This window comes from Crassostrea angulata, chromosome 5 (genome assembly GCF_025612915.1).
Source record: "Crassostrea angulata isolate pt1a10 chromosome 5, ASM2561291v2, whole genome shotgun sequence".
In the NCBI taxonomy this organism is placed as follows: domain Eukaryota; kingdom Metazoa; phylum Mollusca; class Bivalvia; order Ostreida; family Ostreidae; genus Magallana; species Magallana angulata.
The window spans coordinates 26,415,174-26,434,987 of NC_069115.1; the positions used below are offsets into that span (position 1 = coordinate 26,415,174).

Genomic DNA, 19,814 nt, shown 5'->3' on the forward strand with positions numbered 1-19,814 from the left:
AGGTAATTGATAGGCAAAACAAGTTATTCGATAATAAGCAAATTGATTGGTATATTAAAGAGGTCATGAACATTATCATTTAACAACACCGACTAACAAATGAATATTAGCAAAGTCAGATGAATATAGACATATTGATGCACGTGTTTTCGTTTTGAAAAATATATTAAAGCACAATTAATTATGATTTATCTACATACTAGTATGTAATTAAGGAATGTTTTTATTTTTTGCCCAGATTATCCGATATAGCCTGGTTTGAGGCAGTGCACGCTTTATAATCCGCGAAGCGAAATATTCCTTGTACATGTAATTTGATAAAAGATTAAGTTAATAATGTTAGAAATAATTATTTTTGCATAAGATTTGAATTTACATAAAAACTGTAACGCGCGCATGGATGTGGGGTTGCTACATAGCTAACCAGGTTATACAAAATAAATTAATTTTTTATCCGTGGGCTCAGCCAATCAAAATGTGCTCCTTACGAATTAATTATCAATATTCAATTTTTTTTCTATTCTTGATGCATCGTTTCTACAGAAGTGTTCCAAAGACAGTCTTTGGGTGGTGTTTAGTGTGGCTGCCTATGGCACTGAGGCGTATACAGAGGCTGAGCGTATTTTCAACCTTTGGGAAAGCGTTGAAGTTCCCCAACATGTAAGTTAAAAATGGAAACAACGACAAAAGTTCAACTTTTTTATTCTTAAAATCATCAGATTACCATGTCTCATGTGTAAAGGCAAAAAGCAGAGTTTTGTGAGAAATTTCATGGTCAATGAATTTCATCTAATTTAAAAGTACCCGTGCTATGATTTTGCTGAAAGAATTACATTTTGACCTGATATCATACACAGCCTTTTTCTTAAAATATTCCTCAGTATTAGTTAATTTTATTATACATTTATGTTGGATACTGATATCTGATTGGTTAAGACGTAGTTAATAATCCGTTCTATTACCCTCAGGGTTTGCAACGCGCTTGGCAACGGGTAACACAACGAATTGTTAAATGCGCGTACGGTTCGCCTCGGAATTCAGGTCATTTCAATATAAAAGCTATTAAGTTTTCTTTGAAATTAAGACATTCAATATAATAAATTGAATAGTGCCTGTTTTGGAGGATAACAGTTGAAATTGACACCCCCCGAAAACCATTGTCAACCGATGCGAAGCGGAGGTTGACATTGAATGGTTTTCTCGGGGTGTCAGTTTGGCGTTGGTTGACAATGGTTTTCTCGGGGTGTCAATTTCAACTGTTATCCTCCAAAACAGACACTATTTATATAGTGGTAATAAAATTCATAAATCTTCCAATAATATTTCAGTTGTTTAAAGCTTTGATGGGGATGGAAGAAGAAGTTCGGTGCCAGTATCTTCGACGAGTTGAGGTACGGCCCGACTTGAAAAAAATTACGAACAATCTCAAAACGGAGAAAAAAAAGACTATTCTGAAACAAGTCTTCTTGGAAAAAACGCAATGTTCCACTTGGGAAGAAGCGGAAGAGACCTACGAGCCATATGTTCACATGGTAGATGATTACCTGGGTAAGATTGTATGTATTATATGAGTATTACTTTAGTGTCATCATGCACATTTATTTTATCTGTGCTATTGATAATCAGACATATCAGTTACGGATTGTTGAAAATATCACATCATTTTATTTCGTAATTTCATTTTTATTCTATCTATTAGGGTGAACACTTAGAAGTTTTGTTGAGTGTATATATGTTTTCTATTTGTATATGTATTTTATCCGTATTTTTTTCAATGAGCGTTCAATCATAGTGTATAATGAATTTATATAATAATTGATATTTCCTTAATAGATTTTAACATCAATAGACGATGCGTTCCTACAGAGTTCGTAAAGTTTTGTGATGCCGCCAAAGAACATCGGGCCATGGAGTCTGTAGATATATCAGTTGACATCAACTTGACATCAAGGACTCACCAGGACTTGATAAACCACAACAGCATCAAGTCCCTTGTAACATCTACTAAAAGAAAACTGGAAGACAGAGTCCGGCAGATCTTGAAGAAAATTAAACCAGATGACTGATTTCTGTCCAATTTTTTGTGCTTTTTTGCATATTATTTTTTTTTTATATGTTGGAGTGTTTTCTATCGGAGGCGGTAATTTGGCCGCTCTGTTTTTCCATCTTTCATTTAACTTTTGACATGTAATTAAATATCCCATGTGACTGACTTAAGAAGTTAAATGTGTTTTGTATTAATTGTTTTGAATAGTAATGGTTTCGTCATTAAACCTGTCATGTTGTATAAATTTTGAATTCACTTGGTGGCAGTAAATATGAAATTTATAACATGACAAACCTAATAATAAAACGTCGAAACCTGAGTGAAAGGTTCACAAATATAGAATAATTAAATAAAGTCAATGAGTCTGTGATGTTCAAGACATGAAAAATTGATAATTGCACAATATTGTTTTAAGAGATTAGCAGTTCTTGAGACATGACACTCTGTCTCTCTGAAATCACTCAGACTCCGAAAAGTGTCAATCACTAATTACATGTAAATAAGTAACTTTGTAAGAAATAAACTGAGAAAATATTACAAAACAGATGTTAAATTTTAAAAGTAAAGTCCAAAATAAAGTTAATATGTTTTACGGTGCGACCGTTGGGGCGAGCGCAGCAGGTGATCAAAAATGAATTATGATAAATTAATAAAAATAAAAGTAATGACGTAAAGTACACGTAAATGAAGAATGCAAAATAAAATAAATATACCAATTTTCCAGTAAATTTTTATTATTCATAATTCATAAGATTTTTTATTTATTTAAATACCAATCTGATTAAAATCAGATCTTAATAACGCTCCGAAATTCTGATAGTCGCTGAACAAAGTGTAGCGACATTAGAATTTGTCGGAGCGGATCAAAAATCTGATTTTGATCAGATTGTTTATATAAAATGTTGTTGAATAATAAAGATTTTAACATAATGTTTTAACAAAATATTTCCTCTTTTCTTGCAGCAGACATTTTTCTTAAACAAATAAAAATTGACTTATCACAGAATCCCCCCTCCCCCGTTTAAAAAGAAATCAAATTTACGTATAAAAAAATTTGTTGATCACATAAGGAAAATTGATCCCCCGGTAGCATGTAATACCGTAAATAGCAGTGAAAATAAAGACACTTTTGAGCAGCTAAAGAGCTAAAGGCATACCACGCACTCCCCATTCCTCACCCCGATTAGAATTTTGCTGATTTTGAGAATTTTATTTTTCTTTTTGCTTGTGAAGATTTTTTGAATGATGTTGCCACGCCCCATTTAAAAAAACGTTCCTGGAAATAACCGTAAATACAGTGAATAAAATAAATGTGAGCATTCATCCAAATGAGAGCAAGTTACAGCTGTTTCCTATCTCTGAAGAAATGTCTCGATTCGTTAGCTCTGCAAGATTTTGAGAAGATTTTGGTATTTATATTTCAGCAGATTTACAATAACTACTTAGAGTTGTTTCCCCTTATTGTGACGTCAAAGTTCACGTCGGTCAAGTGTAGTCTGTCTCTTTGAAAACACACTAGAAAAAACTACGCGAAAAATATTGATTGTTTACTTAAAAAGCATGATGTTCTGGAGATTACACAATTTATCTGTTTCTCAAAAGTTTTACTTTGATTCTCGCGAGATGGTATGCAGTCTAGTGAGATCAGCCGACATTGAGGAATTGCATTGTGGGTCGAAATTTACTGACTCCGAAAAATTCTGTCGGATCAATGTGCAAGAAATCTATTGTGACGTCACTCGAAAGGACGATAACTCCGTTAGTCTTAAAAGTAATGGAAATTGGCGTTGTGTTATTTACAATGCATGTATACATAGTCTTTTATCTTGTTCTCGTGAGAGTGTGAAATTGGAAACCATAATTACAGGGAACTACTGGGACGATTAAAACGAGGCATTACTGGTCCGATTTACTGACGCCAAAAAAATCCGTTGAATGAATGTGCAAATAGTCCGAATTTTCTATTCACACACGCCTTGCCGGTAGAGCTCGCTTCGCGCCGGCGCTGCGCGCCGGCGAGCTGCGCTCGCTATAATTGAACAGTGAGTTTTGCACGGTAATAGCGTCTTGGCAACTCTGCGTGGTGTTGTGAAGGCGGCCAGTCTTTGATGCTGGCAGATCGTCTAGCTATTGTATTTAGCAAGCTGCTGACGTAATCGAGGCGGTACTTTATATATTTTTGATCCAATCATAAAATACAGCGAATGTCACGTGCTTTTATTATTTTTTCACAGGCGTGTTCATTGGCGGCGAGAGATAAAAAAAAAAACCAGTCTGAGTGCATGCGCATAAATTTGCGCATCTTTTTTATTTCATGCAGCAGTAGTTGCGAAGTCATAACTTTTTAAAGCGTGTTTACTATTATACTGTACATGTAACTTTGATGAAACATGATTTGGTGACCTTTACTTTTCACTTCAATTCAATTAGAATTCCTTATTTTCAGTTTCATTTAGTGGCGTCGGAAGCAAGTTGGAAGTGGGTATTGGGGAGGGGGGGGGGGGGGGGTAGACTTATCAGAAATCTTGACAAGCCAAAAAAGAGGGAATAGGTATGGTTATTTTAAAATTTGCGAACTAAACCGTTCAAACACACAGGTACGTGAAAATTCTTGCTCATTTGCTTATTTTAATTACATCCCATATAAAATTTTCATTAATTGTGAATGTAAATGTGAAAAATCTTCATAAGACCGCGAAACATTAACAGTTAACAAGATCGGAAATATTCAGCTTACGTCAGTTTCACCTGTTCCAGTCAAAGCATTTGAAATGGGCGGGGACAAAAAATTGATGCGGGAAAACATTGGATTGAAACTGTAATAAAGAACCGAAAATATGAAAGTATTGGTTATTCCGATATAAATTTTTATAACTTCAGATCGCTGTGCAATGTTAGTGAATTTTCTTTAAACTGCCGGTCGTCTAGCTAAAGATATCCAATCAATTATTATCAAAACGGATTTGGTGTGCTTTTTCCGATAACGTCACGTTCAATTCTGTAAGCTACGTCATGCATAAACAATACTCGCTTCTTTATCACCTTACCGCTGATTAGCTGCTAGTGCAAACTAAATTATGCACGGATAGAACAACTTATCAGAGAATGAAAAATTCACTGTGTTACTCGTGACTGTCGGAATTGGGGTATTTTTCGAAAGTGTATACTTGTGGCAAACATACATACAGTATACATAGCTCTACGAAGAAAAAATGGCTTAGACTATATATATACATGTAGCTACAGGGCATACGATACTTACGAAAAACTTGCAATTTACGGCACAAAAAAATACGCTAGTTTTGAACAAAGTAACATTATATATCATACCACAATCAGTGCATATAATCCATTTAGAACTTCCTTCTGCACCCCTGCGAATGTGTTCGGAATGTTTTCTGTATCGTTGCTAAGTATGTAATAAATCCAGAGGTGCTCGAATGAATGTTCACGAGACTTCACCGAGATTTGTTCAGTTCCTGTGCAATTTCGAGCGGAAGTATAAGTGTTCGGATAATATTCTCAAAATACGTAAGTACTGGTCGATTTTCATTTCATATTCTACTTTGATTTATGTTAAAACATCAACATCTTTTAAGATGTATGTCTTATTTCACCATCTAGCGGTTTTCTTAATTAAACGATGATATTCAGAACAGAGTTATCGTTCGTGTTCAACCACGTGTAGAGTGGTTGATAATATAAACATTAGGTTGCTGTATAAAATCATAGCCATGGTTGATGCTTGTGGTGTGCAATACCAATTTTTAAGAAAATTAATGGGTGAATGTTTTGCATAAAAACTTAGTGTATCGAGCCATTTTCAAGGAAGATTCTGCATAAAATAGCACAGTCTGTTTCACTATTGATATTATTACTAGATCGAAAATTAATTCTTACGCATGTTAATTGTCGCAACAGCAGAAAAAAACTATTTTTTGTATTGTCTTGTTTATTTCTAGAACACATTTTATCCACCAATTAATGAAGATAAAGTTTAAAATCAATAAACCTCTAGAATTTATATTTGACTACAAGTACCTAGATTCTCTAAAATAGACTACAAACACTAGTCACAATTTTTACTGCGAAACAGAAAGGGTCAAATACAACCACTTGGTCTAAAATTTAAATGACAATAACATTCGCAAGGGTGTTCTGTTCATAGTTGTCGCTTTAGTTGCCCCAAACTTTCTCCTAATAAACAATCTTTGGCTTATCGAACCCGGAAAGCGGATCAAGAGTTGTCATTTTATATGTAAACAAACCACGCCACTGTATCTGGGACTGATGATGGCGTTTAAAAGAATTTCAGCGACAAGTGAAGAAATGACATTTGCGGTAAAATGTATGAGGATATTTTAGTATTGATTATATACACAGAATGTGGTGGGGTAAAAGGAGAATAAACGAGTCTGACACTTGCCTAGCGAAGATGGCTCAGTTCTACGTACACATACATGTATGTACGTACCAGTGTACCCCCTTTGCACTTTCCACTTCCGTATCAGCTTCTTTCATATCATCGTTTACTTCGTTTATTGACTGTTGATTGCCGATAGAAAGGTGTAGAAAAAGAAAAATTCATGTCTATTATTTCGATTGGTAAGTAAGTAGGTAATACATGTACATTATACATTTATTCAATGCACATGAAGTTAACACGGAGTACATACAAATTAATTTTTGTTTAACGCCATTGTCGCAAACCAGGGTCAACATGTACGTGAGTTTTGCATAAAATTTAAATAAAAGGGGAAAGTCTATGTTGGAGAAAAAATGAACTGTTCTGTGAAATCCATAAGCTCTGGAATTGCGTAAGCGTGCATATATCTATAACTCCGGCTAAGAAAACGAGCTGACCAATCATAAAGTTTTAATACCGGCGGTGTGTATTGTTTATGCGTGACGTAACTGACAAAGTTGATCGTGACGCTATCGGTAAAAAGCATACCAAAATCCGTTTTGATAATATCTTGTAAGTTGTTCTTGAAGAAGAATTATACTTTACTCATAATTATACTAAAATACATTCATTATATTTAAATTTGAGTGAAGTTAACATTAAAAACTACACTGTATATTAATGTATAATGTTCTGCGGTTTCAATATCAGAAACGGGATTTTTATAAATATTTACTTACCTCAGAAATCTTTAAAAATGTCGATATGTGATTTTTTTCTGTAAGTGTATAGCTAGATCAACAATGAACGCGCATATCTATTCGTATGCATTTACATTAGGAAAAAATATATGGTTATAAATTTGATTTATTAAATCGGAATTTGAATTATTTTACTTTGGGAATAAACCCCGTTTCAACAATGGCTCCACTTGATCTGTTGATTTCAGACTTGTGACGATTGATTCTCTGAAGTCATCGGACAATGTTTTGCCTTAATTGTATCAGTCTCTCCCGAAATGGGTATTTTAGAGCTAAAACTTGGTAGTAATTGATGTGTATGATCATGATGTGTAATATATTAATAAACACATACCAAAGGTTATTCCTTTATGTCTCTTGAATCCATGTATCAAACAAAATAATTAGCAAAAATCACATAAAGCACTTATCAAACATAAATATTTTACAAAAAAATTGAAAACAAAATGCAAAATTTAAGAAAAATTGCAATTTTAACACACTTGAACAAAGTAATGAAAACGAAAAACTGATCTCGATCATAATCGTTTTAAAATTGCTCTATAACAAATTTTTATCCTGTTTGCAGCCGTAATGATGTTTCCGGTTTTCATTAAAAAATACAACAAAAAAATCAAATTAATTTATCATCCTCATTTTTTATAAAATAATTTTTCAAAATGTTTTGTGGTTGTTGTTTTTTGTTGTTTTGGTCGATCAAACAAATATGTACTGGTGTATCGATTAACCTAGCTTAAGAATGAATTTAATTTTGACCTACGATAAGCTAATACGATAAAACATAACTTATGACCGTATACGCTTTATATACCCTGACTTACACAATGTCATAGATCTTATCAAATAGAAATTGAAAGTTAAAATTATCTTTTTTTTCTACGAATTTTAGTACGGAATTAAAAACCGTAAAAGTAACTCTATTTCGGTGTTAAATACAGGTGATGTTTGATTCAATAGCACAAGCTAGAACCCCCAGTGTCCATAGTGCTTGGATTAGCTGGTTAGTGACCCATACGCATATGCACAAAGGCGCACACCATGCAGTTATGTTACAAAGCTAGCTAGCATACTACAGAGGGTGTTTAAGGATCAGAGGGTGCATATACTACAGAAGCAAACGTGATTAAACATGCATTTCTATAGGCTGAAGGAGAGTATATTTAATCTACAACAAGGACAGGCTTTAGAGGCAAAATTATAAAAACAAAGCGAAGTGCAAGGTGCAAGCAGAAAGCAGACATTATTGCATACATCAATGCTACATGAACAAGGCGTGCATGGAAATAGTGGTATAACACACATGATCCAGTAACGGGAAATAACTAAAGTAGGCCTATACCATCATTTTTTAAGAACCACCCCCCCCCCCCTTTCAGTTTGCTTCGGGGATATCATGTAAAATATTCTTCTCAGCTAGAGTGATCAACTCTAGAATGACGTCATAGTAAATGTAACGTCATTTTGAGAGTGATTTTGTCATGCTTGCACATGAAAATAGGTGCCTTTAAAGGGAGTGGAATTATATGGGCGGATCTTGAAATTTTAAAACTTTTAGTCGTTTCCTTTCAATAGTCTTTCGTAATTTGAAGAAAAGTCATGACTGCATTATTAACACTGGTAGAGGAATAAAGAATGGATGACGAATTTTTCGAGAAGTAGCCATAGTAAAGGATTTTCAGACTGAAAATGCGGGTTACTACACCCAAAGGGGGTTGAAATTACATGACCAGGGAAAGATATTGTTTGTACTGCAATAAATAGAAATTGAATTTAAAAAATATGGACATGTATTGACAAATAAGATAGATAACATTTATACAAATGTTAAAATATTAATGTTACGTTGAATATTGATTTTCACTGCAGTATATTATAACGTTATATGGTTTTTTTTTTTTTTTTTTTTTTTTTTTTATATAGATGTCTATGGTAAATATTTTACATCAATGAATGAAGATCGGCTATAAATCAAGAATATGCGCCTATAATTACTCTTTTCATTATCATACGCAGGCACGTACCATAGCTTTTGAAAGTGTGCGGCCATGCGGTTGGGGGGGGGGGGTGTGCTCATCCAAATATCTTTTCATGCAATAAACAGAAGAGGGAATATTCCCAAATAGGAAATTTTTTTTAAACCGGGGGGTGGGTGGGGGACAACAACGCTAAACTGAATGCACAATGCATATAAATTCAATAGTTGACACCGCATGTAGCAGCACTGTGTTATAGACTAAAACGCTGGTGAAAAAAAAGTTCGGGAAAATGTGTGAGCGTGACGTCAGACAGTTAAAAGTGACGATAGCATTCCTGTAGTCTGCGTCTTACATGTCGGGGAGAATGGCTGTGTGTATATGGTGTTAAGAAGAGATTTTAACGTGATTATTTTCTGCTGTGGATAAAATGGTCGCGATCGACACCGGAGATAGTTTGTTGTACAACGCGGGTGCAAGTACAGGTGACGGTACTCGGGAGATTATGGAATTTTATCAATAGGTGATTTCGTGCATAACGTTATGTCTGCTGTGTTACAGTGTACATGTTGTAGATTACGCTAAAGGAAGTCTATCACCGTACCTATAGAATTTAGTCGTATGTTTAATTCTGCGTCGGTTTTCGGATACAATATTGGATTTTATTGGCCTGAAGTAAATTGTTTACACTTCAGGTAGAAAAGAGATCAAAGAGCAAATTTGAGGCATGCGCAGAAGGGTTAGTCCATGCCAGGCATGGACTAACCCTTCTGCGCATGTCTCAACAAACACTAGAACACAAAAATAACTAACCCCCCCCCCCCCCTCCCAATCTGTAAATAAAGGAAAACACAACAACAGATGATAAATAATAAAACCAATAAATAAATTGAAAAATAAATATAAAAGTACATGACTCGTACATACACACTTTATTGAAATGATTATAGTTGTATACACATGTAGACTTTAAAATTAGAAATGATAATTTTAAAAATACTATATAAGGTGTGTCAATGAATGTAACCCTCATATGCTCTCTTCTACACCATGCATCATCATTATTGCAAAACTATTGTATAACTATAGCAACTAAAGCTAAAATCAGAATTTTATTGAATTCCGAGTTAAATAATTATTCCGAGTTCAAATAATACCCTGTTATATATTCTTGATCCTTAAAGGGCATCAAACAGTATGTAGGTAATGGGCCCCAGGGTTAAATAAAAATTTTCAAAACCGTAATGCACATCTATAGAACAGACCCTATCATATCCCAAGATATGATGTGTCTATCCATTAAATCATAAGAGGAGTTCTAGGATCTATGTTTTTTTTGGAGTGATAAACATCAATTTTCTGCTACTTTTTGACACCCTGGATGAAATTTAAATATTTAAAACCTTATTGCACATCTATAGTACAGCCCGAATAATATCCCAAGAGATTACATAGCTACTCCAAAAGCTGTACGAGGAGTTCTGGGAACCATACCTTTTCTGCAAAAAAACATTTGTTGCCCACTGATTCCCTTTATTAAAAAATTCTTGAACCTGATCATAATTCAATATGACACCCCAATGCAATCATATTCTAGAGTATAATTTTGGCTACTGCAAAAAAAAAGACATTTTTGAAACCAGTATTTTTGTTTTAAATTTTTCAGACATTAAATAACCCCCAGGACAAAATTGAAATTTCCAAAACCTTATTGCGCATCTATAGGATACCCTAAAACATATTCCAAGAGATGATTTGTCTACTGTTGAAAATGTAGGTGGAGTTCGAGGAAGAAGGTTTTTTGTGAAAAAACTTCATTTTTACCAATTATTTGACCCCCAGGACTACCAGAGAATTTTTGAAACCTTTTTACAAAACAACATGACACCCTAAATCAAACTCCAAGAGTTCAGTTTGCTGGTATATAAGATGTAATAGCAGTTTGAGAAAGTAAAACGTGACAGATGGACGGATGGACGGAACAGGGTAACAACAATATACCCGAACTTTCTTTAGATAGTGTGGGTATAATAAAGAAAATCTTGCACAAGAAGTAAAAAAAATTTGCGGATTTTCATCCACATATATTTATGGTAAATACCAAGCCCCTTTCTTTGTTTAGTATTTGTGAGAGAGTTTTTCACTATTTCTAGATTAAAAGAATTTTTTTTCTATTCCTAAATAAAAATCCACCTTTGTGGCCCAACTTTTCAACAAGGAATCATGGTTTGATCAAGCTTTAACTTGTGCTTTCACACAAGTTTCAGCTCTTTAGGCTGAATGCTTTTCCAGAAGATTTTTATAAAGATTTTTCTTCTCTATATTTTCCTAAACATGATGATGGTGATGATACTTCCACCCAAAGTTATTCTGGCCAAAAGTTTTTTGATAGAAGGTTTTAAATGTTTTTCTCTATATATTCTTCTGTACATGTAAAACATGCTCCCCCCTATTGTGGCCCCACCCTACTCCCAGGGACCATAATTTGTATAACCTTTAAAAATAACTACACTACCTGAGAATGCTTCTACACAAATATAAGTTTTTCTGACCTCATAGTTTTTGAGAAATTTTTTTTCAAGATTTACTCAATATTTTCATATGTAAAAATTCATCCCCCATTTGTGACCCCACCAAACTTGAATCCATACTACCTGAGGCCAGCATTTTTTTATTTTTAGGTTTACAAACCCGCCGCTCGGTTTTCTGAGTTTTTTGAAAAAAAATAAAATTACAAAAAAGATCTTTTTTTTTCTCCCCGACAGCAAATTTTTCCTAGTAGGAAAATTGTATCGTCATTGTTATCACAGACGCATAAAATCTGCTCTTTTTGTGTCATGATAGCCTAAAAATTTCTTACGCATCTTTTTCTCGTGCTACATTCTTCAGAGAAGCTTCTACAAACACTCTGCTGTAAGTTTCATACTTTGAAGTTTTACCGACAGTGTTGACAAGTGGCTAGACGAGATAGTCACACCTCACTGAACATGGCTTCATAGTTACCTGTGCAGCTGTTTTCAAGTACATCACTGTAAAATGATTACCTTTCTTTTTGTGTTGAATTGGCATATGTATTCATTGGCCTTTTCAAAAATTTATTTTACACACACAGAGAGAGAGAGAGAGAGAGAGAGAGAGAGAGAGAGAGAGAGAGATGTATTAGAGATATTATAAATTTCTGCAGTAACTATTCTCATGAACACATTTTAAAGTGACCTGCCTAGTGAATTTAAAAAAAAATCATATTATTGTTTGTGCATTTTCTGTTATTTTCAATTAAAATTTACCATTACATAATTAATTGCATAGTTGTACTTTGTACATGGAAATTCAACAGGATAAAATACATGCACACATTTAGTTGCAGTGATTTTATAGAGTCTGTTCACATTCACAATGTTATGTTTGAGTTTTCTCTCATATAAACACCCAAACCAATTTTGTAAATAAAATGTGAGAGATCAATGAAGTCAAATATTTTTTAACTGCAGAAAACATGAAAGTAATAAATATTTTGTATATTAATAATTATATACTAGCATCATACAGGAGAAAACATGACTTTATGTACATAAAATTTAGGGGTTTTTTTCAAATGAAATGATGATATGTCCGACAATAGTCTGACTAGTAACTTTGAATCTTGGGCTAGTAACTTTGTGGCCAAATTTTGTAATTGCACACCCCTGACATTGCTATATGTACATGTAATATCAAAGCTGTATGTCTAATATTCTATTGTACGATTTCAGTGATATGTTACACAGATGACATACTTTTTACATGCTACACTTGATGCAGTTACACACCACTATCATGAAGTTGTCATTCATTATATTATTAGAATAAAGATGATGTCATAAAAGGTTTTTTTTCATACAGAACTTTACAATTTTGTGGTTCGTAAACCTTAAAATAAAATCAAAGGCCGGAACGGCCACAAAGGCGTCGAGCTGACATTTTCTTTTATATAGAATGATATCAATAATTTGAATTTCTGTACTGTACTAATAGACGTATATCAAATAAAATTAGAATAAAAAAGGAAATGAATTACGTTTTGTGCTGTTTCAAAAACAATAATCAGTACATTTCGTTATAAAATAGGTAGTGATGTGTTTATAATACAATAACTCATCAAAATTGAAGAATTTCAAATTTTCAAAAAAAAAATCATTTTCTTTCTGCTTTAAAAAGTCTTTGCACAATTTTCACAGGATCATAATTTGAATACATTAACAGTGTGTCCCTAATTATAATAATAAAACATACTTTTATTAATTTCAATTCCCGTTTGAAACAAGATTACCTAAATAAAATTAATACCTATGCTATGGTTGTTTACACACAAATCCACAACACTTGCTATCTAAAACCAACTGCATTATCGTGTTTATTAATTGCAACAAAATCTCTAGATAAGTTTATCGCTTATAATTATTTTGGAGACCATGACCGATAACAAATAAATTTACATATTAAATTATATTTCTATCGGGCACGGTCTCCAATCAAAATGTAAGCGATAAACTTAAATAATATTTTAGTGAATGTTTACATTGCACCTTATTGTGTTCATCCGCCATTTCTTGATTAAGCAAATTTATACTAATGCAATGAGTTGTCAATAACCAGGGAGGCAAAGTTGGATTCTTTGTACACAATTTAGTTGAATAAAAGGAACACAAATCTTGTAATACGTTTAATACTTCAAGGAACCTATTTTTTATGCGCATTAAAAAGGCGGTGCAGAGCATGAATTTTTGGACGATTGCCAATCCAAACGATCGCTAGAAGGCTGCCGAGCATTAGCTCGACGCCTTAAAAATTGTAGGTCAAAAGAGATTTTTTTTTTTTTTTATTTCCTCCTCCTACGGAACTTTATCATTTTGTTGTTTGTAAACCTAAAAATAAAAAAATGCTGGCCTGAGGATGCTTCCACACATTTTTTGAAAAAATACCAACAAATTTTTAATCATTCTAAATTATTTCCCCTTTAAAGAGGATGTGGCCCTTCATTTGAACAAACTTTAATCCCCTTCTCTCAGTTATGCTTTGGGCCAAGTTTGATTGAAATCAGCCCTGTTGTTTTTTAGAAGAAGATGAAAATGTGAAAAGTTTACAACGAAGCCAAAGACAACAACAACAGCAGACAATAGACAAATTATAATCAGAAAAGCTCACTTGAGCCTTCGGCTCAGGTGAGCTAATAAAAAATAAAACAGCATGCCTACCATAGCATCTACTTCTTGAAGGAGATCTGTTGTTAATACTTTGATTCTCCTATCACTTCCAGCTGCAGCAATCCTATAAGAACATAAACAAGAAGCCCATGGGCCACATTGCTCACCTGAGCAACAATAGACATCATAAAATCAGCTCCTACGGAGTAATATACCAAAACAAGAGGCCCATGGGCCACACTGCTCACCTGAGCAACATTAGGCATGATAAAATCAGCTTTATGGAGTCATAATACAAAATATCTGGACCATGTGGTATAATACATGTAGATCCTATACAAAAAAATCTGTTTCCCCCTGGATATTCTTATATTTTAAATCAAGTCCCTTTTCTAACAGAATGATTTTATAGTCATATCACATTCAGCATTACAGTTCTCAAAAAGACCCTTAACAATTGTTTATATACAAGATATAAACCTACATCAAACTCTGAACCCCTTATGAGGCCCAATAATCGCCCAGGGGACAAAGTTTAAACAATTTATAAGAAACAGAAATATATAAATATGCTTGCATATAAAAGCATATATAACAACATTTAACTTTTTGTGAATAATTAAAATGTTTTTTTTTGTACAACTGAATCCCCTAAATCCCCCCCCCCCACCCCCCACCCCACCCCGGTTTCTTTGTACAACTGTGGCCCCACACTACTAAAGTTTGTGATTTGAACAAATTTGAATAACACCATCTGAAGTTGCTTTCAGTAAGGTTACAGCTTTTCTAGGCATTTTTTTTTAGAAAAAGATTTAAAGATATTTACTAAAAATTCCTATGTAATAATTAGCCCCCCCCCCCCCCCCTTGAGACCCCATCTTTCCATCCGGGAATCATGATTAGAATAGACTTAAAATCTCACTACCTGACAATGCTTTCAAATAAGTTTAAGCTTTCCTGCCTAAATGGTTCTTGAGAAGAAGATTTTTAAAGACTTACCCTATATATTCCTATGAAAAAGTCGACCCCCCCCCCCCCCCATTGTGGCCCCACCTTACCCCAAAGGGTCATGATTTTCACAACTTTAAATTTACACTACCAGAGGATGCTTCCACAAAAGTTTCTAATGGTTCAAGAAATTCATTAATTCCTAATTAATTATTAGAGCATGGTCCTTAATTTTCACAACCTTTAATCCCCTCAGCCTAAGGATGCTTTGTGCCAAGTTTGTTTGAAATAGGCGTAGTGGCTCTGGATAAGATGTTAAAAATGTGAAAGGTTTACAGACAGACAGACGAACAGAAAGACAGATGGATGACAGGAGAAAATGTGATCAGAATAACTCACTTGAGCTTTCAGCTTAGGTGAGCTAATAAGTAGCACAGTCAATAAAAATGTAAGTGAGCAAGCATGTTTATGATAGACATTCATTATACTATGTTTGATATACAGGTAACTTTCAAAACCTCAAAGTCTGCGGGACCAGGAATAAACTTTGAGAGATCAAGAGTTTGAGTTTTCAAGAGCTCAGAATTCAATACAAGGTTGACTGACAGGTTTTAAAATTAGTCACACCGGGTGTTCTGATATGTCATTCATTCAAGTGCTAATCTTACACATGAGCTTACACACAAATGATACTCACTTGTATTCTACAGGTAAACATTCATTTATCTGGATGTTTTTAGACAAGAGGCCCAATGGGCCACATTGCTCACCTGAGCAACACTTGCTTTATATGGGCGTTCAAGGATATTGTGCCATAAGGCCTATCGATTGATTAATCAAAAATGAATATTCAAATTTTACACTTATTCTAAATTTGCATAAACTTAATCTTTCAAATTAAAAAATGGTATTCCATAAAGGTAACTTTATGGAATACCATTTTTACTGAAAATAAGATCATATGCAATATAAATAACTAAATGTTCAGTTGGTGTTCATGGTTAACTTCCAGTTCCCTTTGTTTTAGCCCCCCCCCCCCCCCATCACTTTATAAAAGGATTAAAATACATGAGAGCATAAAGGTACATTTTCTCCCTCCACTACTTACTAGTTATTGTATTTTATTTTAAAAAATCCTATATGTGAAAGAAGAAAAGAGTACCTCAATGCACCAGAATGAATGCGCTCAACTCATCAAATTAAAAACATTGAAAAATTTAATTGGCCTTCTCCATTATAAACGATTGTCATTTACCAGGCATGAATTCATTTCGTATGACGTTTCATATTTTTACTCACTTGACTGATGAATAAACTTAACTCACATATGTTAAAGAGCAATAATTCAAATCAATGTATTGGCAGGCATGTCGCTCTACTGTACCAAGGCCCACCCATAATTTTCATCTTTATTAAAAAACAACAAATGTCTACAAAGATGATTTTTCATTGCAATAATTTTTTAAGAACACCGATAATGCTTTTATCCTCATATAATAATGTGTCAGGACTATGGAAATTTATGTAGATTTTATGCAATTTATCGTTTAAGAAGGGGCACAAGAAAGTAGTTACAGCATATCATCCTTTTCTAGATGTTTCTATTGATCAACCAAAATTTCAGCGTCAATCGTAGAATTATAAGCAAGATACATAGCTTGGTTTGAGTCATGTTTTTGTTCAGATGAGTTTATTACATTCAACTTACGATTTTTAAACTTGTATTTCCTATTCAGCATAGCTGCATTTAAAATATAAACGAACTAAAGCATGACCTCAGCTTTGTGTACAAACATACAGGATTACAGTAGCATTGTGCGCAAAGCTCTGTATCTTGCTTATAACTCAAAGCCTGACTCTCAGGTTAGTAAATAGAAATTTGTAAACAATTAAAACAAGAAAAAATGCACAAAAACAAAGAAAAAACACAATTCATTTTTCATATTTATATATATACTTATATTTCTAGCACCGAGAATAATCTCCGTTTAGATTGAAATTGCTGAGCATCTTAATAAAACATGTTGCATTAATCAACCATTACGTAGAGACCGTACCGAATTACATGTACCAACATAATGAATAGTATTTTATATTTCACAATATTATCTTGTTAGTGCATCAGATTTTGCGCAGGTACATGTAAACTATCAGCTGTCTGATTTACCAGTCTACTTGTAAAAAATAAAGATGATGGTTCCTATCAAGTTAAAATAAAAAGAAACTAAACATGCTAAACGAAAATCAAAACAAGCTAAAACCACCATCACAAATGAAAATGTCTACGCATTGAAATTTTTAACCTCAATTTACTTCACATAAACGGCACAAATATATTTTGGATGTTTCAAATATTCCCTTCGCACATAAACTACAGCTGCCAAACAAGCAAATTCATCTCAGTTCAAGATAGCTGCTTCTAACATAGACTGATCCTCTAAACTGGTTTCGATATATGAAATATTGAGCCCAAAATTAAACTGATTGACCCCCATTCTCTCTGTCTTATTATTATTTTTGTAAATTACTCAAATTTGAAACAGAATTAGCACTTAATTTTTGCAATTTATATTTTATATATGCTAGATTATGTTGAATTTGACTCAGTAGTTCTTGAGAAGAAGATTTTCAAATATGCATCCTCCTTTTTCTACAGTTTCAAAGTTTTCTCTGCTTTGAATAAAGATTGGTCTTTCTTTTCTGCAATTTATATTTGCTTCCCCATAAGGATGCTTTGTGTCAAATTTGGTAGAAATTGGCCAAGCGGTTTTAGAGAAGAAGTTCAAAATGTAAAAAGTTTACAGACAGACGAATGGACAGACGGACAGAAGGACAACAGACAAAATGTGATCAGAATAGCTCACTTGAGCTTTCAGCTCAGGTGAGCTAAAACAATGAAATATAGTTTTCTGATAATACTATTCTATGTAAGACCAACATTATATTAAGCATTCACTTTAATGAAAACTTAGCAAAGACAATATATTGTGATGTAGCAAAACATTGATCTTTTAAGAATACAATCATCTTAAATAAAAACAATGATACTGATACTGGTATGCATACCCGTAATATCTGCAGTTTCACATCTTTAAAGCTCTCTCTAAGTTTGTGTGACAGCTTTATTTCATAATTATTTCTCATTTTCAATCATGGACATCATAATCCTGTATTTAGTTTTTTCACAAATATATCAAGAAGAATTTACAAGATTTAATACATTTTCACTATATGCCCATTTTGGTCCCACCCTAGGGCCTGAACCCATGACAATGAGGCCATAAATTCCAGTTTGTTAGACATTGTAGAGGGCATCAAATTCATACAATTTATTTTTCTCAAATATATATTGGAGAAGAGAAGAAGATTTTCTGAGATTTAATACATTCTCACTTTATGTCCATATTGGCCCAACCATAGGGCCTGAATCCTTGAATCAGGAGCCATAAATGTCACAATTTTTTGTAAAAGCATCCCTACTGATCATAATTAACCAATTCCTTATTGTGGAATCATTTTTAACAAGGGGGTCAATGTTCGTAGGTAGCAAAAATTTTCCTGGTTCACGGGAATGAAATTCGTTGGTAGCATAATTGGGATGATTTCAATAAATATTAAACAAACAATTGTATATAGGTTTGTGGGGATGTTAATTCATGGGCAAGGGTTACCAACGAAAGCCCCAAAAACAATGATGATTCTCTGTTTCTCTGCTGAATGTCCAGTAATGAAGAAGATTTTAAAATTTGCACCATGCAACTTTTGGGAGTTGATTTTAATCAACTCTCCTATGCTGTTACTTGGCAAACTGGAAGTGAAACAGTGTTTGGACCTAAGCACAAATTATCACTGCTGACAAGACTTAGTACAGTAGGTTCCACTTTATCTGATAGTCAATTTGTCAGAGAAAAATTATCAGATTAATTGATTATTAGAATAACCAATATAGCGTTTTTGTGGTCTTTGATTTTGGTATAGAATAAATATAACTCATTTTAAGACATAATTCATCAATGAATGATATAATCTTTATGTCAATAGTTTGAAATGAAATAATTTACCTTGAATTAGCAATGAAATAGCATTTTAGTCTTTTTTTTTTGATTGTAAATGCTCACAAAAAAATAATTTTCTTTATTACGATGGTTTCAAATGGGGCCGCCATTTTGACAGGAAGTAGTGAGAGGAAATGGCTAATTGTCTGAACAGTCCCTCTTCTCACCTGGACAATTTATTAAGGTTTTCCGCTGGGAGCGGAAAACCTTACTATTATTCTGAAAAATTTTCAAATTTCTTATTATTTTTTTTTTTCTTCTAGACGCCAACTTTGATCCTTAATATCTCGCTCGTTTGTTAATCGATTGTTTTGAAATTTTCAGGACTGATAACATGCCGCGTGATGTTGTCGTTGCATATTTTAGTTGAGGAAAATCCCTATCCGGTTTTGAGTTATTCCCCTTTTAGTAAAATTTAACGACTTCTTTTGTCCAGGGGGGT

General features: G+C 33.5%; 2 protein-coding genes across 2 annotated transcripts in view; one reads left to right on the top strand and one right to left on the bottom strand.

Moving 5' to 3' along the window:
* The window catches only part of LOC128183148 (nucleoporin Nup37-like), an 80,179-nt gene that overhangs the window by 35,036 nt on the left and 25,329 nt on the right, over positions 1-19,814 (bottom strand). The window contains exon 3 of the mRNA XM_052852039.1: positions 14,421-14,493. Within this exon, the coding sequence (XP_052707999.1) occupies positions 14,421-14,493 (73 nt within the window). The remainder of the gene's footprint in view (positions 1-14,420; positions 14,494-19,814) is intronic.
* On the top strand, positions 548-2,517 carry LOC128183149 (uncharacterized). The gene is made up of 3 exons (XM_052852040.1): positions 548-660; positions 1,329-1,548; positions 1,834-2,517. Exons 2-3 carry the CDS (start codon positions 1,344-1,346, stop codon positions 2,064-2,066), a joined length of 438 nt encoding a protein of 145 aa, XP_052708000.1. The 5' UTR covers positions 548-660; positions 1,329-1,343; the 3' UTR covers positions 2,067-2,517.

What these genes read in the sequence shown, in the direction of transcription:
- LOC128183149 (XM_052852040.1), top strand. Translation starts at nt 1,344, where the DNA reads ATGGGGATGGAAGAAGAAGTTCGGTGCCAGTATCTTCGACGAGTTGAG. An exon ending in CATGGTAGATGATTACCTGG is followed by an intron (nt 1,549 to 1,833) that starts GTAAGATTGTAT and finishes TTTCCTTAATAG; the next exon opens with ATTTTAACATCAATAGACGA.